This window comes from Lytechinus pictus, unplaced genomic scaffold (genome assembly GCF_037042905.1).
Source record: "Lytechinus pictus isolate F3 Inbred unplaced genomic scaffold, Lp3.0 scaffold_19, whole genome shotgun sequence".
NCBI classification, from domain to species: Eukaryota; Metazoa; Echinodermata; class Echinoidea; order Temnopleuroida; family Toxopneustidae; genus Lytechinus; species Lytechinus pictus.
Genome location: NW_026974140.1, coordinates 6,770,392 through 6,794,146, shown reverse-complemented (window position 1 = coordinate 6,794,146; position 23,755 = coordinate 6,770,392). Strand labels below are relative to the sequence as shown.

The 23,755-nt window shown below is 35.7% G+C and overlaps 2 protein-coding genes across 3 annotated transcripts in view; one reads left to right on the top strand and one right to left on the bottom strand.

The window, feature by feature from the left end:
- LOC129260963 (large ribosomal subunit protein mL65-like) overlaps positions 1–2,382 on the bottom strand; it is an 8,955-nt gene extending 6,573 nt beyond the window's left edge. Inside the window, exon 1 of the mRNA XM_054898979.2 lies at positions 1,206–2,382. Within this exon, the coding sequence (XP_054754954.2) occupies positions 1,206–1,928 (723 nt within the window). The 5' untranslated portion in view covers positions 1,929–2,382. The remainder of the gene's footprint in view (positions 1–1,205) is intronic.
- LOC129260720 (N-acetylgalactosamine kinase-like) lies at positions 2,099–23,755 on the top strand. Of its 2 annotated transcripts, XR_010296736.1 has the most exons (10): positions 2,099–2,398; positions 8,522–8,610; positions 9,580–9,703; positions 13,315–13,555; positions 14,450–14,548; positions 17,362–17,514; positions 18,901–19,111; positions 19,502–19,706; positions 20,191–20,725; positions 22,725–23,755. XR_010296736.1 is itself a non-coding variant. In XM_064114552.1 (9 exons), exons 1-9 carry the CDS (start codon positions 2,331–2,333, stop codon positions 20,399–20,401), a joined length of 1,401 nt encoding a protein of 466 aa, XP_063970622.1. In that variant the 5' UTR covers positions 2,099–2,330; the 3' UTR covers positions 20,402–20,768. The 2 variants fall into 2 exon arrangements, 1 of the variants encoding a protein (XP_063970622.1); XM_064114552.1 differs by lacking the exon at positions 22,725–23,755 and having other exon boundaries at positions 20,191–20,768.

Here is a 23,755-nt window from a genome sequence, read left to right as displayed (position 1 = left end):
AATTATGTTGAAGAAAGTCAATTTTTCATTGGAAATAATAATTTAAATTTTGTTCATGAAGCAAAAATACTAGGTGTTCTTATACAATCTAACCTTAAGTGGGATAGCCTGGTATCAGATGTTATAAAAAGATGTAATAGAAAATTGTACATGCTTCGTTGCCTTAAAAAGTATAGACTTCCATTGGATGACCTGATTTTAATATATAAAGGATACATTCGCCCAATTTTAGACTACGGAGTACCAGTTTACAATGGTAACCTATCCAAAAGCCATGTACTTGCCTTGGAAAATATTCAGAAACGTGCTTGTAAGATTATGCTTGGATTCCAGTATGAAGACTATGCTAACGCATTGGAAACGTGCAATATTTCTTCGTTAGAGGCAAGACGAAAACAGTTATGTATTGACTTTGCCAGTTCTCTTGCCAAGCATCCACAATTTACAAATAGTTAACCTCTAAGGCAGCAATGTAATTATGTTTTAAGATCACAATTGAAATATCAACAATATAAATGCAAACTAAACGTTTCCAATGTAGCTCTCTTCCATACTTTGTTAATCTTTTAAATAACATGTAATCAATCTAATTTTGTTTGTTGACGATTCCACATTTTAATTACATCGTTTGTTATCATTTTACCTTTTTACTAATACTATGCTAATATATTGAACGTTTTTATTGTTTTTTTTTTAATCTCACTGCAATTTTCTTGCTACCATCTGTAATAGGATATGGTGTGTACATGTCAAGATGTGATGAACGTGATCTGTTCTTTTCTCCTCTTTTCCTCCCTTTCTCTCCTCTCTTTTCCATTCTTTCCATTCATTCCCTGACACCTTCACAACTTCCCTTTACATTTTTCTAGTTTCCTTCTTTATTTTCGCTCACCTATCACTGCATTCTTCTTTTTCCCCACAGACTCTTTTTCTAAGATCACATAGTATACATAATAGGTTCGTGTATCATTTTAAGAAACTGTTACGATACTTTGTATGAGAACTTTATATGTAACTTGCATGTTTGTAAAATTGATCACAATTCAGCCTTTGGCTGCGATGATCTTTTAATAAACCATTTTATCTATCTATCTATCTACATACTCCAGAAACTTTAGACACAGAAATAGGAAAAATTAAAGAGACAATCATGTAAATAAATTAATTTTCTTGAAAAACATGACCAAATTTGGGCGATGGTTCACCTCTCTGAGTGGCTGCTTCGTTCGAACAGTTAGTAGAGGCTTGCCAAGAAACTGATAAAATCTGTGTGATCCTCGTTGCCAAAAGGACTGCATTTCCACATCAAAATCTACATCTGCCTCCATTAGATGTTGATTAGATGAAGCCAGGTAAGGAATAATACAATTTATAAGGTTCTTGCATACTTGGGTTCCCACATCTCTGTCCCTTAATACAATATTCTGTTTGTGTCTGTATGTCAAGTTGTGATCATTCACGAGAACATTCTGTGCAATATCCACCACACTTTTTGTTAGATTTTGCACCTCTTCGCTTTTAATCCATGATTCAATTGCATTGGGAAACCCATCTACGATTTCAGTCTTTGTAATGTGCTTATAAAAGTTAACGAATCCCGGGTGATAAGCGTAAGGATGAATATTGTAATTCCACGTGTACTTCTTCGTCAGAGCGTAGATCGACTCCGCCGGAGTTTCGGCGGCGAGAACGGGCTCCGATGCGATGCGAATCAACTCTCCTTTACTGTCTTTGGGAGGTGCTATTGGTGGATATTGTGGCTCAACTGACTTAGCTACGGCATTTTCTGAAGAAGAATAGTTGATTTTTGTCACTAATTGTGGCAAAATCCGTTGAAATCTTGACAAATTTGAAGCACACTTTAAAGCGGAGAGTCGCAAGGGCGCTGCCATCTTGAAAATGTTGCCAAGCTTTGCACTCAATTTCATTTTGTCGTGAATAAAAAAATGTTTAAATCCATTATTACATTAACAAAATTGTATTAAAAACTTAAATTAAAAGATTCATAATATTTTTGAATGGAAGAATTATATACTTAAAATAAAAAAAGTGAAAATATTTTCATTTTTATCTTTATCAATGGAAAGTTGCAGCTGGTACCAGACGACGTCAATGAGCTGAGCTGACCACCATGAAGGGGAGTGTCGCGGAGCTGGAACCTCGGTCTCGGAGTCGGAGCTAATCATTGAACTTGAAGCTGGCGTGATTGAGATTGAGAACTAGTGAAATACTCTTAAGATTTGTTTAGTTGGCCAGTACAGGTCTAGAATCTAGTCTACTCGATCGGAGTAGTCAGGACAGTAGAGTCTACAATTACAACAAGTTTGAAAATGGAGGGGATTAATCATGGAGACAAGCCACCTATTATTGCTGAAATCCCTCTGTTTCAAAGGAAAAGGTCAGCTCAGATTGAGTGTGAATAAATTGTTAAAATGTAGTCTTGTATTTGTAACCAGGTAACAGATGACGTTCATAGTAAGGCAATCTCTGCGGGGGGGGGGGACTCAACCACAAATGTGGCAGGTGTGTCATTGTGTGCCACGGTAGACCAAAAGCTTCGGTCTCTGTTATGTTGGTTGTTCAGCTGAACTCCGTTGGCTTCACTCACCAAATACAGAGACCGAAGTTCTAGCGCGATCTGTACAGGGGACTCAATGGCCATATGTTTATGTACTTAAGATCGGATAAAACGGGGAAGTGAATTTGCGCGACAGCCGAGGTAAGTCACTGTTTTTGTTCCTTTTAACTTGATTTTTCTCCGTTTTTTGGCAATTAATGCCAAGAGGGAATATTAATTTGCATTTTGGTCGCGTTAATTTTCAAAATTTTTATTCATTAAAGACAAAAATTGAAGAGCCCCGACGGGGGGATTTTGCATTGCAAGTCCCCTAATGGTGGCTGCACGCTAGCGAGCCGTCTGTGTACGAGGAGAAATTTAAAAAAAAAAAAAAAAGTTAAAAAACTCCTCGAAACAGACGGCTGCCAGCTGTCTAGTGCCACGGGTGAGACAAAAACGGGCCCATCGCCTGGCTCTGTGCTCGTTCAGACTCGCCAGAGGCGATGGATGGACAGAGCTCTGCGGGCCGCTTTTCACCAAACAGGCAGCACATTGTAGCGGATCAATGCGGCTGGAACTGCCTAACGAAAAATATGAGAAGCATTGGAACAGATTTCTTTCTTTTTTCTCGATAAGAAAAATGCTATGCTTTGGAACAGCTTTCGCTGTTCTTTTTCTCAAGATAGAAATGCTATGCTATTTGAGCGAAGTGTGGGAGGTGGGCCAGTACTAAACCCAATGTAAGTAAAGCCTAAAGGTAATGCCGATGTCCATGACATAATTAAAATATAGCTGTTCTTGTTAAGGGGGTCAATCCGGGGGGGGAGGGGGCCACTTCCATTGACGAGTGGATACCATGCGCGACCATGGGGTCTCAAAAAGCACCCTGAACAAGTAATTTTCCATATTCAGAAAATGCACCCCTTAACAAGTATTTTCGTGTGAAACCCTACCCTTAACAAGTATTTGATACAAAACAATACTTTTGGCAAGTATTCCCTGAATTTAACCCCTAAACAAGTTCAGCGATATTTTGATTATGTTACGGTCGTCGGTTTTTACCTACATCATTGGGTTTAGTACGGCCGCACCTCGAGCAAATCGTACTCTAAATTAGTCTAAACACGTAGTGTTGACTGTTGGGGCAAAAAGTACATCCTTTATAAAACATTTTAGTCTTTTTATACCCTCGCAAATTTGACCCTAAACTAGTAAACACGTAGTTTTCCTAGTGAAATAGATACCCTTTTTTCATTATGTTAGTGTTTTTGACACCCTTATTACGTTACATGCCCTATCTTGAAAAAGGCATCCTTTTTTGGTTTTTTGGTCGTGCATGGTATCCACTAGTCAATGTAAGTGCCCCCCCCCCCCCCCCCGGGGGTCAATTCAGGGAATATTTGTCAAGCCCAAGGGAATTGTTTTATTTCCAATACATGTAGGGTAGGATTTCACACGCCAATAGGCCTACTTGTTAAAGGGGTGCATTTTCAGAAATCTGGAAAATACTTGTTAAAGGTGCTTTTCGAAATCCCATGGTCACGCCTGGCATCCATTCGTCAATGGAAGTGCCCCACCCCCCAGGTGATGATGAATGCCATAAAAAAATTATCCCATATTCATTAATGGACAAGTCCAAGAAAAGGTCACCCTAGAAGACAAAATTTCATCTTTATTTTTGGTGGGGTAAGAAAGCCCAAATGTTGAACTTTAGAATTTCATTTTTTTTTAATTTAATAACATGCGAATCTATGCTAATTTTGGGCACCTAATTTGCATAATTGGGTAAAATGGGCGTTACGTATGGGACAATTGTAAAAACTCATAGAAGATCAAAACAAAAATTGTGAGATTTAGTCATAGGTGGGACATGGACCCCTAACATCTTATTACTTTTGGGGGAAAAAAGTGGTGTCATCTAATTAAATATGCAAATAAGGTCTTGTCCAAGGATGAAATGTCCCATCATACCATAACATTTTGATGATGTTTTTTAAGCTATCCCTCAGAATACAATACTTGTATTGTTGCATATCTGGGAAGTTCTAATTTATTGAGTATGGAAATGTTATACCACAAAAAGTTTCAAAAATATAGTTTACTTTTTAATTATAAATTAATTAAAAAATTGTTAGGTATGGGACAACATGTTATGTAGGGGACATTTACACACAATGTCAATGGGGAGATTGGTGTGCAAAGTGAATTCATGGAGAAAAACAAATTTCAAGAGTGCTCTTGAAAGTGATTTATTTACCTTTTCTTTATTTTCTTAGGACTGATTTGTTATAAATACTGATAAATGAAAACAATTGAGCCAAAAAATTTGTGAAAATAGAAAAATATTTAAAAAATAATAAACAATAGAAATACATCAGAAATTCATGAAACCATGAAAAACAAGAATGAAAATTGTTGAAATGGCTAATTTCCTTTTCAGTCATATGAAATATATCTCAATAGAGCAGTTTAAAAGAAAAAAAACCTCTTATTTCCATATTTAAAATTATTTTCATTTTTCAAATTATGGGGGAAATTGTGTACGTTCTCTATAGGGACAAAATGTGCCATATGTAACTGTCCCATACATACCATGTCATTAATTTGTTTAATTAGCGTCCGTAATTAGAGGGTTTTTGGCTTATGACATGAAACTTGCCTTAGATATACTAGAGTGTTGTGACTTTTATCACACTAAGTTACAAGTTGTGAAATGAAATACTTTCAGAGAATTCTCAACTTGAAAAAAATGTTTGAAAAATTGTCTTTTGTCTGTGTCCCATACGTAATGGCCCGTCTTTTCTCTCTAAAAGGTCAAGGTCATATGTCACCATTCTTTGCATGATTATTCTTCTAAATATCCACCATCATGAGGGTATTCAATCTAATCAAAGTCATTTAACACTATTTTTCAGGCCATTAAAGCCTTTGAAATGTCCCTTACGTAGCGCGCACAAATTCTTGGACTTGCCCTAATGTGATTCTTTAATTGATGGATATGTAAAACATAATAATTATAATAATCCGCATTTTATATAGCGCTTTACACGTCGGAACGACACCTCTAAGCGCTTTTACAGATATATTATTACCCCGGTCATCGGATCCTTGCATGCCCACTTACAATGTATGCACCTTCTCCACTCCCTGGGGAGCATTCCAACAAGAGTTCCAAGACTCAATCTAGTGGAACTACATGTAAGACGAGTTTCTAAATTAATCCACACCAAACACATTGTCTTGTGGAAAAGTAACCGAGGACTTGTCCGTGTAATATTAGGCAGAGGGTACTCTCCAAAATGGGGTAGAATGGGGTCGCAATAGCACCCCAAACAAAAGGGGGAAAATAAATTATGCATTTACCACGATTATATGGATGAAGGTCTATTATGACACAGAATCCTGACATCAAGGCACAAACTGGACCCTCAAAAAAGGAAAAGTTCTGTCTCTTTCGTTCTTCTTCTTTCAAAATTGAAAACAAAATGGTCGATCGATGATAACGTGAACAAATGCGACATAGAGGTCTAACTTTTCCTTTTTTCGAGCGTCCAGTTTGTGCCTCAATGTCAGGATTCTGTGTCACAATAGACCTTCGTCCATATAATCGAGGTAAGTGCATAATTTATTTTTCTCTCTTATTAGGAGTGCTAATGTGACCCCATTCTACCCCATTTTGGAGAGTTCCCATGTCTGCCTAATATAATTACTCGGACGAGTCCTGAGCCCGTTTCTCGGGTCGGAGCTCCCTGGGTTAGTGGAAAAGGTGCTCTAACATTAATTATTTATATCAACTATTTTCATCATTATTATCTGCCAATCCATATTTTATAGATGAATTAGATTCTTGATGTAGATTTTTTTTTGATGGGTTTTTTTTAAATTGATTTTAAAAAGGGAATTGGTGAAGGGGTGTCATTGTCAAACTCTTTGTGTGTTTATTCAATCATCATTAATTATTTATATCAACTATTTTCATCATTATTATCTGCCAATCCATATTTTATAGATGAATTAGATTCTTGATGTAGATTTTTTTTTGATGGGTTTTTTTAAATTGATTTTAAAAAGGGAATTGGTGAAGGGGTGTCATTGTCAAACTCTTTGTGTGTTTTTTCAATCATCAGTGCAAACTTGTCATGTTTTGTTCACATTTTTGCACAACCTTTCACATTTTTCCTGTTCCAATGCTTTTTCTCAAATGTGTTTAAAGTTCTGCACACATGGCATATGACATAGTTTATTAACTTTATTGACCAATAGGCTTATATGATACAATATCCTGGTTCTTGTAGGAGCAAGACGCCTTCTAGTACTATTCTCTTTTTTCAAAGACATGGGGGTCAGGTCAAAATTTACACCCTAAAGAAATGGTTTCATGAAAATCTAAACATGAGCACAGTTTATATTCAAATTGAATTACATCATACATGTATTATGCATGATTACAAAGTTAAAGGTCAAATCCACCTCAGAAAAGTGTTGATTTGTATCAATAGAGAAAATTCAGACAAGCGTGATGCTGAAAATTTCATAAAAAACGAATGTAAAATAAGAAAGTTATGACATTTTAAAGGGGAATCCAACCCAAATAAAAACTTGTTTTTACAAGGAAAAGAAAAATCAGACAAGTTGACAGGTGAAAGTTTGAACAATATTGGACAAACAACAAGAAAGTTATGAATTTTTTAAAGTTGTAAATATTGGTAATCACTATACCCATGGAGACTTCAAATTGGCCACATATGGGATGTCATAGTGATGTAAGGCAAGGACTACTCTTCCATGTACTCCAATACATATTATGGCTAAAATGTCATTTTTCCCAAAAGTTTTATTTCAAATTACATTTTTCTTTCATGAGGACTTAAAACAATATGCTACCAGGGTTAGATTTAGATAACTGCCCCAGGGGAATGGGTACTTAGGAGAAAACCACAAATCCCTGATAATAAAGTAAATCTACATAGTATTAGTGATCTCAATTTCAAAGCAGCTATAACTTTCTTATTGCTTGTCCGATTTCTTTCAAACTTTCACCATTCCTTTTAATTTATTTTTCTCCTTCCCAACACAACATTTAATGGCCAAGGCTGGATTCCCCTTTAAAGTTTCGCTTATTTTTCACAAAATAGTTATATGCACAATTCAGTCACATGCAAATGAGAGTACCGATGATGTTCCTCACTATGTCTTTTGTTTTTTATTGTTTGAATTATACAATATTTTAATTTTTACAGATTTGACAATAAGGACCAACTTTACCGAACCATAAAATGTTAAACAATGGTAATTCCACATATTCAGGGCAAAATAAAACTTTGTTTCACAGGACGATGAGGAGAAAAATAGAATATTCCATATAATATAATACAAGAGAAATAAGGAGTGAGTGATGTCATCAGTTCCCCCATTTGCATACCGATCTGGATGTACATTTAATTATTTTGTGAACTTAGCGAAACCTAAAAATGTCATAACTTTCTTATTTTACATCTGGTTTTGGTGAAATTTTCAGTATTGTGCTTGTTGGATTTTTTGGATTTTTATTCAAATCAAGTTTTTGTTGGGGTGGACTTGTCCTTTAAATATTTATGTATCATTGTAAAGCACATTGGAAATTTTGATGTAATGTGCTATACATGTATGTGCATTTTTATTGTACTTTTTAAAAGAAAACAACATACAACATTACAAGTTTGCTTTATAATACCATTTTGTTCCAAACAAGCAGGGGAAAAAAAGTTATATCCTCATGTGTTTAAAACCTGTTCACTGCTGAAAAAAAGACAAATGAATCTCACTGAGGAGGGGATTACTTGTGAACACAGTGACTGCACAAAGAGCCTTGGATTATTTTTAATATTTTTTTTTTAAATTTCATTATTTACAGGTAGGCCTACAGTTTTATTGTGTACACACATATTTTTATTGTCCATTATTGTTAATTGCTTTTATTTTCAGAACGGATGATTTATTTGCAAGTTTTGAGAACAAGTACAAGAAGAAACCATTATTTCTAGCAAGAGCTTCTGGGAGAGTAAACTTGATTGGTAAGATCAGACTTTCCTTCTCTCTCTGTGTCTCTCTCTTGCCACCTTTTTATTTATTCCATGATGGAACCAACAGGAAATGGTGGTGCTTTCTGTAGATTCATCATTTCATTATGTACAAATTTGCTTGATCCATTAATTCTGAGAGGGATCCATTTCGAGTGAATGGTTTAGATGAAAAATAGTGAATTGAATTGATTGATGGACAAATAAATTAAACAAAATTAGAAAGTGAATTAGCTGATGAAGAATGAATCGTAAGATTAAATAATGAATTCATGAAGTCAATGACTGATAAATTAAAGGACAAGTCCACCCCAACAAAAAGTTAATTTGAATAAAAAGAGAAAAATCCAACAATCATAACACTGAAAATTTCATCAAAATCGGATATTAAATAAGAAAGTTATGACATTCTAAATGTTTCGCTTAATTTCACAAAACAGTTATATGTACATCCTGATCGGTATGCAAATGAGGAGACTGATGACATCATCCACTCACTATTTCATTTGTATTTTATTATATGAAATATTCTAATTTTCTCCTCATTGTCAAGTGAACAACAATTCCTTTCTGAACATGTGGAATTAGCATTGTTTAATACTAAATGGTTCAGTCAAGTTGGTCGTTATTGTCAAATCTGTAAAAATGAAATATTGTATATAATTCAAACAAAAAACAAAAGAAATAGTGAGTGAGGGATATCATCGACTGTCTCATTTGCATATCACTGTTATGTGAAAAATAAGCGAAACTTTAAAATGTCATAACTTTCTTATCTTCCGATTTCAATGAAATTTTCAGCATGATACTAGTTTGATTTTTCTCTATTCATTCAAATCAACATTTTGATGGGTTTGACTTGACCTTTAATGAATAGAATAACTTTGGAGCAAAGAAAATTGATAAATTTGAAGAGTTGCAAATGAATTGATATGTACTTGTTTACATATTTTTGTCATATAGGGGAACATATTGACTACTGTGGTTATTCTGTGCTACCAATGGCGATAGAACAGGACATCCTCATGGCTGTAGCAACAAATACTAATACAGAGCTTCATTTGAGCAATGCAAATTCAAAGTTCAGGTAAGAATAACTAGTATGGAAATAAATATGTCCTTGTCTGCCTGTCACACCGAAAATTATTTGTGATTTGTCATTATGATGACAGTGTATGTGCTATATACGTAAAGATAAAATAAAGTTTATTGGGGGAATGCTTGCACATGCAACTAGACAATTCCTAGGAAAGTTGAAATCATGTTCACATCAATTTTGGAACTGGTTTTGATAAAATATGCTAATATAATTCTTCAGGGATTTTTTTTATATGGGCATTTGATATTAACAAAATAGGAAAAGAGGGTATGTAAAATATGTATTCTGCTTGTACGTAGGGTGTAGGGGAGTTTGATAAATTATTTTCCATTTTGTGCTTTTTTTTAGAAATTCAACTCCTTTTTATGAAGCATGTAAAGTTTTATATTTACTGCAAATTTATTTAATTGTTCATTTGACCACCTGACAAATCAGCTCATTTACAAATTACAGTCAAACCTGTGTTAGTGGTTACCTCTCTATAATGTACTTAGCCACCTTGCCTATAGTGACCATTTAAACTGATTCCACTGGAGGAAGATTGTGTATATTATAAGACCCTGTCTATAAAGACCACAATTTGTGTTTCCCTTTAAATGGTCACTATAGACCGGTTTCACTATACCTGTTTCTCTTCATTGCTGTTTTGCAATAGACCAGTTTGTAGTTACCTCATGAGCAAGTGTGTTCAGATGACCTTTCCTTTCTTTCATAAGGATAGGCAAATTTTCAAAGCAAAATATTACATACCGTAATGTTGTAATTGTGGCATAGCATAGTAGAAATTGGTGATTAGATATTTTATATCAACAGCTGCTTACTAGCTATTGACATCTAGGGTTTGTTGCAGCTTTGCTCCAGGAATGAAGTGGTCAGTGTATAAGGCCTACAGGAATTAAAATAAGCAGTTAACAGGTGAAATACATGGCTGTTTTCATAAAGCTGTTAAGAAATTATAGCTGGGCACAACTTTACAAATGACTGAAACTGAAAATTGAGAATCTGCATAAAATAAAGAAAAGCTCATCATTGTACAGTTTTTAGGCAGGTATTTATTGCACTTCTACTTTGAATGCATTTAATTGTTGCTATTACAATGTACTTGACCAACTATTAAATACCTGTCACAAGTTGGTGCATTGTTGCTTTCTGGTGGATCTATTCAAAATAATTAAATCAAAAGATCAAAGTTGGTGCTTATATCATTGAAAATTAGACCACCGTTCCAATTGAGTTGAAATGACCTTCTGATCATGCGCAGAATGGAACCTCAAGTGGCTTATTGAGAGCATAAAAAGAAAACCATCGAAAAATAACAATTCAGTTAAGATGCTGTTTTTAATGTGTAAACGGGTGGCCCTAGCCACAAAAAGTGATACTGACATAGCAACACACCTGGTTCATTGCATAACCCATTGATAGTACTTTTGTTCTTTTGCCACCCCCCCCCCTCCCTTCTGGTTTTGGATCTCCTGTATATTTGTGAAGACCACCTGCTTTTATAAAATACTTATTTTCTTGTCTCCCTTGAGTGATCTTAGGACACTTGTGTCATTGTATTTTGTTTGGAATAATGTACTTGGACATTGCAATATGGCACAGGAAATAAAAATAGCGTGACATATTAGAGTAATCAAGTATTACTGAACACCCTGCCTGAGTTTTAAGTCACATGACCAAGGTCAAAGGTCATTTAGGGTCAATGAACTTTGGCCATGTAGGGGGTATTTGTTGATTTCCATCATACCTTTGAAAGTTTATGGATCTGATTCATGAAACTTGGACATAAGAGTAATCGAGTATCACTGAACGTCCTCTGTGAATTTCAGGTCACATGACCACAGTCAATGAACTAAGATTATATTGGAGGTATTTGTTAAATTGCCATCATTACTTTGAAAGTTTATAGATCTAGTTAATGAAATATAAGAGCAATCAAGTATCAGCAAACATCCTGTGCAAGTTTCAGGTCACATGACCAAGGTCAAAGGTCATTTAGGGTCAACAAACTTCGGTCATGTTGGGGGTATTTGTTTATTTCCATCATAACTTTAAAAGTTTAAGGATCTGGTTCATGAAACTTGGACAGAGTAATCAAGTATCACTGAATATCCTTTTGTGAGTTTCAGGTCACATGACCAAGGTCAAAGGTCATTTAGGGTCAATGAACTTAAATTACTCTGTATGTTGGGGATATTTGTTGAATTGCCATCATAACTGAATGTTTATAGATCTAGTTAATGAATCTTGGATATAAAAACAATCAAGTATCAGCAAACATCCTATGCAAGTTTCAGGTCACATGACCAAGGTCAAAGGTAATTTAGGATTAACAGACTTTGGCCATGCGTGTTGGAGGTATTTGCCAAATTGCCATCATACATGTAACTTTAATATACATGTAGATCTAGTTCATGAAACTTAGAAATTAGAGTAATCTAGTATCATTGAACATCCTGCTTGAGATTCAGGTCACATGACCGATGTCAAAGGTCATCTAGGGTCAATGAACTTAGTATTTTATTATCATATGAATTTTGTTTTTTTTTAATACTATTTATAGTTGTTTTTCAAAGTCAGCACTGCTGCTCTATTGAATGGCGTAATGCAGGCAAGACTGCCGGAGGTGCTCCACTTGTTTCTAACTTCTTCCCCCTTTTTTTTTTCGCTTTATTCTTTTTAATCTTTTTATTTTCTTTTTTTTCTTGTTTCTTTTTTTATTTATTTTTCCTTTTTTGTAATTTTTTTCCTTCCTTTTCTTTCTTTATTTCTTCCTCCTTTTTCTTCCTTTCTTTATCATTTGTAATCTTTTTATTTCTTCCTCCTTTTTTCTTTTTCTTTTTATTTAAAAAAATTCTTTTTACTATTTTAGGTTCTTTTGCTTGCTTTCTTTTTTTTTCTTTCTTTCTTTATATATTTTGCTCTTTCTTTATTTTATTCTTTTATTTCTGTTTTGTTCCTTTCATTTTTTTATTTCTCCTTTCATGCAGAGCCTTTTCTGTCTTCTTACTTACTTACTTTCTCCTTGTTTTATTCATTTTTCGTTTGTATTTTATTGACTGTCTTTCTTTCTTTACTTTCTTTATTTTGTGCACGTGCCAAGTCAAGAAATAAAAGCAGTCATTGCATATAACTTTATGAAATGCCTATTTCGCCCAATGTGTCAGAAACTTGTGCACCCGCAGTGCGCATGATAATCTCTTGACATAAAGAACGCTCCTATTGGTTAAACTGTAAATATGAAGTGCAGTCTGATATCTAAAAAAGGGGCGTGTTGAAGATAAAAAAGGAGCTGTCCTTACAGAGATAAGAACGTGTTAAGAAGATTTTCAGAATACTGATTTTAATGTCTTTGTATCTCTATGAAATAAGATAAAAGATAAGATTGTTTTCAGAATACCACCCCTGTTTACTAGAGTGATTCACATTCACCTGGTATAGTAATAACTAAACAATCATACTTGGAATCCATTTTGCAAATATTGTTTCTATGTCTGGCAAACCTTTGGCAATTGTTCAAAGGTATGCATAAAATGTCCTGATTTAATGCTGGATGATAGTAATCAGCTAGTTACCTTCCAACTCTTTTGCCTTCTCAGTGACTTTGTGACCGACATGACATCATTCACCATCGACCAATCACGGCCAGAGTGGCACAACTACATCCTGTGTGGAATCAAAGGAATCCTTGAGAGAGCAGGAATGGTCGACACCCCTCAGGGTATGAGCATCATGGTGGATGGTAATGTACCCAAGAGTGCTGGCCTGTCTAGTTCCAGTGCACTGGTGTGCTGTGCAGGGCTAGCTACCAAGCATGCACATAGCTTAGCCTTTACAAAGGTGAGAAGATTGTCATCAGGCTTGCAAAATATTGCATACATGTATTTGGTTCTTCAATTATAAAGTTTCAACTCAGGATAAGGGGCTATATTCATAGGTATTTTTTGTCTGTAAAACAATGTTTCTTTCGAATCTTTGTTTGTTTTTCACCAGGAGTGACAAAATTCAAACTACAGGTATTGGGTGAAGTTCATATTTTGTAATGTTTTCCTGCCAGTGAATCAAGGATGTTTGGGACTGTTGCTTTTGCTTAACTCACTCAAAACAGTGGAGGTATTTCTGTAGTTTGAACTGTATCAAAACTTTGTATTTCTTTGCATTTTCATGACATGATCATCATAAAACTGTTATTACTATGAGAAACGTTGCATTAGTACACAGCCTGTATTTATTCATTGTAGTTTCAGTGTCATGATTTTGATATTGTGCTCCTATAGTGTACTATGATAGTGATTGAGCCTGAGTCATAACTTTTTTTTTGTCTGAAAGTATTTTTTTACAGGAGACCTGTATACTAGTGAAATAAATAAATACCTAAGACATCCAGTGTCACTGAAGACTGAAAAAAATCAATCTTTTTTTAATTTCTGTATCTGTACTGAAACTTTCAGATGATATTACATTTTAAATCTCTAATCACCCAAGTGCAATTAATAAGGAAATAATAATACTGAGCAGAATTTCTAAATTTTCTTTCTTAAATTTACGTTATGAATTTGTTGCATTTTGTATGGGAGCAGCCATATTTGTTCGGTTTCTTTGCAACTCATGATTACTCTGCTGAAGTTTTCATGCCATCTTGAGGCTAGGAGCGAAAATTTGTTGTAAACAAGTAATACCTTGAAAGCAACGATACATCAACTTAATATTTCTTTTCATTCCATACCATTGCAGACAGAACTTGCAGACATTTGTATGAGATGTGAGCATTACATTGGAACTCAAGGTGGAGGTATGGACCAATCCATCTGCTTCCTTGCCAAAGCTGGAACGGTATGTTGCAAATTTTAAACTTTTAGTTGTCTCATAAAATGGTCATCACAAAAATGTGCAGAACAGGGCTCAGCATGCTCTGCAACCCAGTGAGCTTTTCAATAAATAAGTTAACAGGCCCCCCCTCAATGATTCACGCAATATTTTTCACCGTGCGAAATTTTTTAACCGCGCTGCTCGCTGACTTTTTACTTTCAAGTCTTGCGCAACTTTTGAGACCAATTTTGCGTCACCCGGGTACGTGGTTCCGAAATTACGCAACATTATGTAAGTGCATGTCAGACCAAAAATTGCTCAAAAACGTGATTTTGTGTACAAAGTCAATGCAAATTGTGTTTTCAACCAAAAATCATAAATGCATGATTATTTTTAGTTTTGCTGGTCTAAATGTATTTATTTTATGCTTTTTATGATCTCAGAAGAGTCCCCAACAAATTTCAGTGAAAAAACAATGAAAAACAAAAGGTAAAAAACAAGGAAATACATAAGAAATTGCAAAAAGCAATATAATACATAAGAAAATGATTTGATATTGCAATTTTGTTAATGTACGCTTGCTAAGAATACCACAAAGAGTTTCTATACCAAAAATTAGAACATTTGGAGCTTTATTTAGGGACTTAGAGGAAAAAGTATGATTTCGCATACTAATTACGCATAAATTAGCATAATCACTTAATAGCAATTCGTATGAAATAAATTACTATACAATTTTGTAGATTATGTCCCAGACAACCCGCGTGCCAATTTTCGGCGCGGTCGACAGCCGAGATCTCAAGGTGGGGGCCTGGGAGGACCCCCCCCCCCCTTCCGGCCATATGAACTCCCAAAATACCCCTGCCTAGATAGGGTTAAACTTTTGGTGATAGGAAAATTGAGAATCTGCATAAAATAAAGAAAAAAAGTTTCAGTCATTTGTAAAGTTGTGCCCAGCTATAATTTCTCAACAGCTTTATGAGAACAGCCATGTATTTCACCTGTTAACTGCTTATTTTAATTCCTGTAGGCTTTATACACTGACCACTTTATTCCTGGAGCAAAGCTGCAACAAACCCTAGATGTCAATAGCTAGTAAGCAGCTGTTGATATAAAATATCAAATTTGATTGGTTGAAAGCAACTTTGTTGTAGAATATGCAGTTGAAAAGAAATTTTTATAAAAGTCCATGCCATGTTGTTCAGTGGGAATCATGCTCTGCTTTTTGTCTCACCTGCATAGCAGAGTGAGACTATAGGCGCCGCTTTTCCGACGGCGGCGGCGGCGGCGGCGTCAACACCAAATCTTAACCTGAGGTTAAGTTTTTGAAATGACAGCATAACTTAGAAAGTATATGGACCTAGTTCATGAAACTTGGCCATAAGGTTAATCAAGTATTACTGAACATCCTGCCTGAGTTTCATGTCACATGACCAAGGTCAAAGGTCATTTAGGGTCAATGAACTTAGACCATGTTGGGGGAATCAACATCAAAATCTTAACCTAAGGTTAAGTTTTTGAAATGTCATCATAACTTAGAAAATATATGGACCTAGTTCATGAAACTTATACATAAGGTTAATCAAGTATCACTGAACATCCTGCATGAGTTTCACGTCACATGACCAAGGTCAAAGGTCATTTAGGGTCAATGAACTTTGGCCGAATTGGGGGTATCTGTTGAATTACCATCATAACTTTGAAAGTTTATGGATCTGATTCATGAAACTTGGACATAATAGTAATCAAGTATTACTGAACATCCTGTGCAAGTTTCAGGTCACATGATCAAGGTCAAAGGTCATTTAGGGTCAATGAACTTTGGCCAAATTGGGGTATTTGTTGAATTACAGCCATAAATTTGAAAGTGTGTTGGTCTAGTTCATAAAACTTGGACATAATAGTAATCAAGTATCACTGAACATCCTGTGCGAGTTTCAGGTCACATGATCAAGGTCAAAGGTCATGTAAGGTCAAAGAACTTTGGCCACGTTGGGGGTATTTGTTGAATTGCCATCATATCTCTATAAGTGTATTGGTCTAGTTCATAAAACGTGGAAATAAACTTAACCAAGTATCACTGAACATCTTGTGCGAGTTATAGTAGTTTTCAAAATCAGCACTGCTGCTATATTGAATCGCGTGATGCAGGTGAGACGGCCAGAGGCATTCCACTTGTTTATTCTACTGCTACCTTTTAGCATGTACATGTATATAAAAACAAATGGCACAGAGGGAATGCTGTTTTTGAAAATGCTGAATATGCATTCCTGTGCAGAGAAAAATGGCACCCTGTAATTATCATCAATCAAGCACCCTTGAGGATGAGGTGAATGCATGGTCCACAACTGCAGTTATCTCAAGACATGAATCAAATTTAGCTTTTTAACAAATATCTTGTCTTTCATAATTTTTTGCTTATACAATGTACCACCTGTGGGATATCACTGCAACTCTCTTAGTCCTGTCGATCTCCCAATGTTTTCTCTTTACCAGAAATCTGATGATTAGAATGGAGCTGTTATATTGAAAAATTTAATAGAACATCCAAAACTAAAAACAATATTTCAGAAGATGAATCAGAATGTAAATTACAGTATTTACAATAGGATCTATCCCACATGTGAGGTTATCAGCAGTCTACTGCATGTCGTACTAGACAAATCTACTAAGATGGGCAAGTCACCATGCAAACAGTCCCAATAGTCAGCCCCCCTAGGCTTGATAAGATCATGTCGGATAGCCCTTTTGCTATGCTAATCCATCAATTTACATATCTTCTCCCATGTGATTGACATCCGACACCAATTGGCTTTGCTTGTATACCCTAACTCCAGGCAAAGCACATCGAGTTTAACCCCATCAGAGCCCATGACGTCAGTCTCCCAGAAGGTGTGGTGTTTGTGGTAGCCAATAGCTGCGTGGAGTTGCAGAAGGCTTCAACATCCCACTTTAATATCAGAGTAGTGGAATGTAGGCTGGCTTCACAGGTTTGTATCCTTGTGTAAAGGTCATGTAGATGGTGTAGAGAAATAGTCATATTGAATTCCTTATTCTTTACCTGTATCGAGAGAAACTAGTTTCCCTCTTTTGATAGGATAAACTGTGCTTGGATATTTGTTGATTTCATGATATGGGTTATGAGTAGGGTATTAAGGTTAAGCCCTTATCAGACATGGGGCCTGTTGCAGCAAGAGTTATGATCCAAGGCGTCTGGAAAAAAAAATCAATGCAACATGATTTGGAGCAAATGAAACATGCATATTAGGGACTTGTGCTTGATTTTTTTAAAGTTTAATGTCTAACGCAACTCTTTCTGCAATAGGCGACTGGTGTGACAAGCCCAGCAACAAACTTTGTAGTTCAGACATTGTATGGCAAATCACTTCGACTGTTTGCATTACTCATGGAAAGTCTCAAAAAATTGTCCAGAGTTATTCATGACATATAATGATTCCTTTGTGATGTCACAATAATGCTATGACTTTGCACATCTTTGTACAAAATTTCCTATGAATAAACGTGGAAAAGCATATTTTTGGCAAGTCAACCCCAAAAAAGGTCTCCTGCTTGTCCACCATGCTTCATTGCCTCATTATCCCATCTACATTGTTCACATAATGTTGGTGAGATAAATTCTGAGCTTTTTCACATTGTGTCTGAACAATGTTTTAGGGTCAGTCTAATAAAAAAAAAATCCATTCTAAAAAAAAGCATGCTTCATGCACAACTTGGAAAACTTTATTGGATTTTATCTGACTTTGTTAGATTCATATATTTTTAAATCTCTGTACAAACTCTAAACCTTAGTTTTCTGTTGCCAGAATGTGATTTCTTATAACACAAGATATATATTTATTTCCTCTGTGATTGCAGACCTGCCAACCAGTACGTTTTTTTTTTTTTTTTTTTTACAAAATCGTAATTAATTGAGAAAAATCATCTCTATATGTCTCTATTTCATAAAACTTACACAAATATGGTTATTAGATCAATGTAATTTCAGGTAACTTGTTTTTTTTCAATCATTTCGCTAAATCCCAGGGTGAGATATACACATGTTTAAATGGTGGTTTTTTTTTCCATCTGCAAGAGCAGTGCGCATTTTAGCTTGCATGCAGCTTGAGCGCCGCGATGAGCGAGTGCGCCACATATTTTATCATGAAATACACTTTTTGGGGGAAAAATACACTTTTTTTATCACAGAATACAATTTTTCATTCCCAGAGGTTGGCAGGTCTGTGATTTGGGAAAAGGGCATTTTGAAAAATATATAATTTGTAATATGTAAAGGGGTGACCAATCAGCTTTTTCAAATTTCAAGGTTGACATACATGTGATTTTTTTTTTATGAACATCCTTTTTTCTACTGTCAGATTCTAGCTAAGTCCAAAGGTCTTGAGTGGAGGAAGATGAGACGTCTTGCGGATGTTGAGAAAGCTCTTGGTGTCTCCCTCTCAGACATGGAGGAGATGGTAGATCAAGTCTTGCATCCAGAGCCTTACACCAAGGATGAGGTGTGTGGTATTCTAAGTTTGTCTACTGATGAACTCAACAGTGAGAGTCTGAGTCAAAACACTCTTCATGGTAAAGAAGCATTATTTATAAAGAATTCTAACTTTATTTCCTTTTATTATTTTCCTTTATGGTATGTGGTTTTGTTTCTCGCTCTTCTTGTTTTCCTTTTTGTCTTTATGTACATGTACTTTTTTCCCTTGCTGTCTTGTCCCTTCCTTCACTCTCTTCTCTCTGTTTTCCATTTATTTGTCTTTTACTCTCTTACCCCCTCTCCCTTTTCTCTCATTCTCCCTCCCTTTCTCTCTCCCTCTCTCTTCTCTCTATCTCTGTTCTGATGTTTCTCTTTACTTATTTCTTCTTCTTGCTTTTCCCTTTGTTTTCAATATCAATAAATTTTTACTTGTGTGCACTCATTAAAATATTGATTTAGATACATTTTTATTCTTTCCATATTTACAGTGCAATCTTTCAAGCTCCACAACCGAGCCATGCACGTCTTTAGCGAGGCAAATCGTGTATTGAAGTTCAAAGCCTTGTGCAATGACTCCAGTGTGAAAGACCCTGCTCAGTTGCTAGGCAACCTGATGAATGACAGTCACGCTAGTTGCAGAGACCTCTATGAATGCAGTTGTCCAGAGCTGGATGAACTGGTAGAAATTTGCAAGTAATAACATTTTCCCTTTTTGATTGTTTTTACTGATTTGTAAAGATTTTTTATGACTGTATATAAATAGGGAAAATCTGTCAAGAAATGTGTTTTGAAAAATGGTGTAAGATGGGTAAATGATCTACAATATATCTCATAGTCTCTAAACAATTTAACAATGTGTAACAATGATGAAAACATTGACAACACAATAACAGTTAAAATTATAGTGATAATGGTCAATAATACCTTGACAACACAATAACAGTTAAAATTATAATGATAATGGTTAATAATACCTTGACAACACAATAACAGTTAAAATTATAGTGATAATGGTTAATAATACCTATTCTTTCCCCTGTATCTCCCCCTCCCTTTCTCTCTTTCTCTGTCTCTTTTATTCTCTCTCTTACACCCCCCGCCCCGTTCAAACCATATATCCCGGTCTCACTATTCACACAATCAATTCCTCTCTCTTTTATCCCTTGATACTCATCAGGAAGGCAGGGGCACTGGGTTCCAGGCTGACTGGAGCAGGTTGGGCAGGATGCACCGTTTCCATGGTACCCAATGATACTCTCCAAGCATTTCTCAAGCAGGTGGAGGACGAGTTCTACGCCAAGGACCCAAACAGAAGGTCAAAGGTTGCAGAAAGTTTATTCGCAACACAGCCAGGCCAGGGTGCAGTAATATATCAGATACATGTATAGTCTCTGTATTTGAGTATTGATGAAAATGGTTCTTTGAATGACTCCTCGGTATGTGTTGGCATTATGATCATCTGTGAAGTGTTATTTAAAATGCTTTCCAGGGAGTAGAAAATAAATGGTTAAATTTCATTATTTGTAGGCACTCCTGATAGATTTATATCATTGGGGCCAATGACTAATGAGCAATTGTAGTTTGTTTTAATAGATTTTTTAAAACAAGTAAATACAGAGAATTATTAAGCAAATGCACTGTTACTGTTTCCAATCTTGTCAAGTGCCTTAGTTTAGAAAATGATAGCATCATTCATCAAAACCTGTCTTAAAGTAGAACTATATTGAAAATCGTAAAAATGGAGAATCATATATCAAATTAAAGGAGAAAATAAGGAGAACACGATGGTGTAAATCATTTATCATGGAGACCGATGGAACTCAGTTAATTGATAGTTAAAAGTTCTCTCTCTGAATGCTTCAAACACGCAGAATTACGTCCGCGAAATTGGGGATTTTTTTATGACGTCACTTTCTGTACGAGAGGCATGATTGGCTCTCCAACGTGAAGCTCCACTTGCATGCAAAACCGATTGCGAGGGTACGTTTTCTCCACATTGTCACTGAATACTTCGATCCCGAAATGAAAGAAAACCCAGAATTTTATCTAGTCTTTCTAGATTTTGATTTTCAAATTGATGATTATGAAGATGAAGAGAATGATGATGAAGTTTCTAGCTCTAGAAAAACAAAGTGACGTGGATAGAGGACGAGGTATACATTAGGGGAATTACGCCGGTGATTATTAGTCGGACAATTCAACTTGCATGCCGATTCGCTACCAACACATGCAGCTGCTAGCTGCTCCGCGGGTCAAATCCATGCATGAAAATGAATTCCATCACGACCACATCCAGACAGAGTCTCTTTCTTCTATCAACAACATAATGAGAATGAAAATAATGATATAACTGTACTTACAAACAAGTGAATATATCCGAACCTAGGCTGAAGGTAAATCAACTCAAGGAATAACAGCAGACGATATGCACCGACGATGAATTTCACGTGGCTGGGAGATTGTCACTCGTTCTGTTAGATAAAATTTCTATCTCATTATTTTGACTAAATTACGAAACTCGGAGAATTAGTATTCTACATAAAAATTAAGTAACACCTGGTACTATTTTTTGAATTACGATAAAACCTTTTTGAAGCAAAGAAAATGAGGTAAATTAAAATTAGATATAAAAGATCATCCGCCTAGCTCGCATTCGATTGTAAACAATCAGCAAGGCGAGCACATAGAGTTGGATAAAGCTACGCTCCAACTCTATGGGCGAGCAAGCCACTGAAGTGGAGCAAGCTGGCCATGTGCTTTTTGATTGTTTGTTTACAATCGCATGCGGCTAAGTGGATGATCCTTTATATCTTATTTTAATTTACCTCAATTTCTTTGCTTCAAAAATATTTTATCGTAATTCAAAAAATAGTACCAGGTGTTACTTAATTTTTATGTAGAATACTAATTCTCCGAGTTTCGTAATTTAGTCAAAATAATGAGATATAAATTTTATCTAACAGAACGAGTGACAATCTATTCCAGCCACGTGAAATTCATCGTTGGTGCATATCGTCTGCTGCCATTCCTTGAGTTGATCTACCTTCAGCCTAGGTTCGGATATATTCACTTATTTGTAAGTACAGTTATTTTATAATTTTCCTTCTCATTATGTTGTTGATAGAGGAAAGAGACTCTGTCTGGATGTGGTCATGCTGCATGGAATTCATTTTCATGGATTTGACCCGCGGTGCAGCTAGCAGCTGCATGCGTTGGTAGCGAATCGGCTTGCAAGTTGAATTGTCTTACTCATCATCACCGGCGTAATTCCCTTAATTTACCACCATCCACGTCACTTTGTTTTTCTAGAGTTAGAAACTCTATCATCATTCTCTTCATCTTCATAATCATCAATTTGAAAATCCAAATCTAGATAAATTTCTGGGTTTTCTTTCATTTCATGATCGAAGTATTCAGTGTCAGTGTGGAGAAAACGTACCCTCGCAACAGGTTTTGCATGCAAGTGGAGCTTGACGTGGGAGAGCCAATCACGCCTCTCGTACAGACAGTGACGTCATCAAATTCGAGTCAATTCAGAGACCGATGCGAGGCATATTTCGGAGAGGCATTTTAGCGCTTTTTAATTGGCGATTTCCACCTTATGTATTATTTTCGTTATTTTTGAATGACCTAATGGTAATCCTCACATCATTACCTTTCCACTGATATATAATAAGGCCATATTCATAATCAATATATTTCTCCTTTAAGCTTTCATTTAGGTCCAATAACATGACTTTATATTATATCATCCAATATTCCAATCTTACAAAAATGTAGTGGTCATGAAACATTATTTCTTTGATTCTTTGTGAAAAAGTTTTATATGTGAGAATATTGACTGCCCTCTATTGGTAATGTTTTGTTCGTACAGGACACAAATGAATCCACCCACCTGACACCTGAAGTTGCAACCTTTCTCTCACACACGTACATGTACACACACTTCATCACAATCCTTCAGGGATGGCGGCAGTGTTGTTTTTTTTTTCTTTCCTTTTTTCTAATTCATTAAAAGATCACTTATCCTACCTTGCATTTTTCATCATTTGCAAATAATGCATAAATGTGCAAAGACAACATACATTTATGTAGAATAATGGACAATGATTAGTTACTACTAAAATGCCTGCAAGCCTTTTCCCCATTCTCTTTTGAACATGGCCACAGCATTCAAGTTTTGTTATTGTAGCATTTTTTGTAGATGTTCACTTTAGCTGCAATTGAATATGACTTACAGTCCCCATCATCAAGGTCTCAACTTGTTGGGTTTTTTTCTGATCTCCTGAAAATGTTTTCAATAGCTGTTACCTCTATATCCCGGATAATCTATCAGAATTCTTATTACAGTCACTTTTGTGCATTTCATACCTTTCGGTTAAAGTGGCATCATCCATATTCTTCCTGCTTTTCTGACACATGATTTGACAGGACATCAATGTCATCCACTTTGGATTTTGAGCCTGCAACGATCAGAATAGTCACGATTCCATTTTTGCTTTGGAAGCCTCTGCGTTGCCAGGTGCCGTCACGAGACACAGTTACACCTCATCTTTGTCAGCACCTCCTCGCATTCCAAAGGTCATCAGGGGAGGAAGCAATTTATTGCTTGGTCATGGCCAGTTGGGGAATTTTTCTCAAATTTAACCAAAAGGGTGCATGAAATCTTTGAATTTCCCTGAAGAAAATCAAAAAACACCCCAATGACAAGCCCAGTCACCTCACTCCCTTTCATTTTTCTT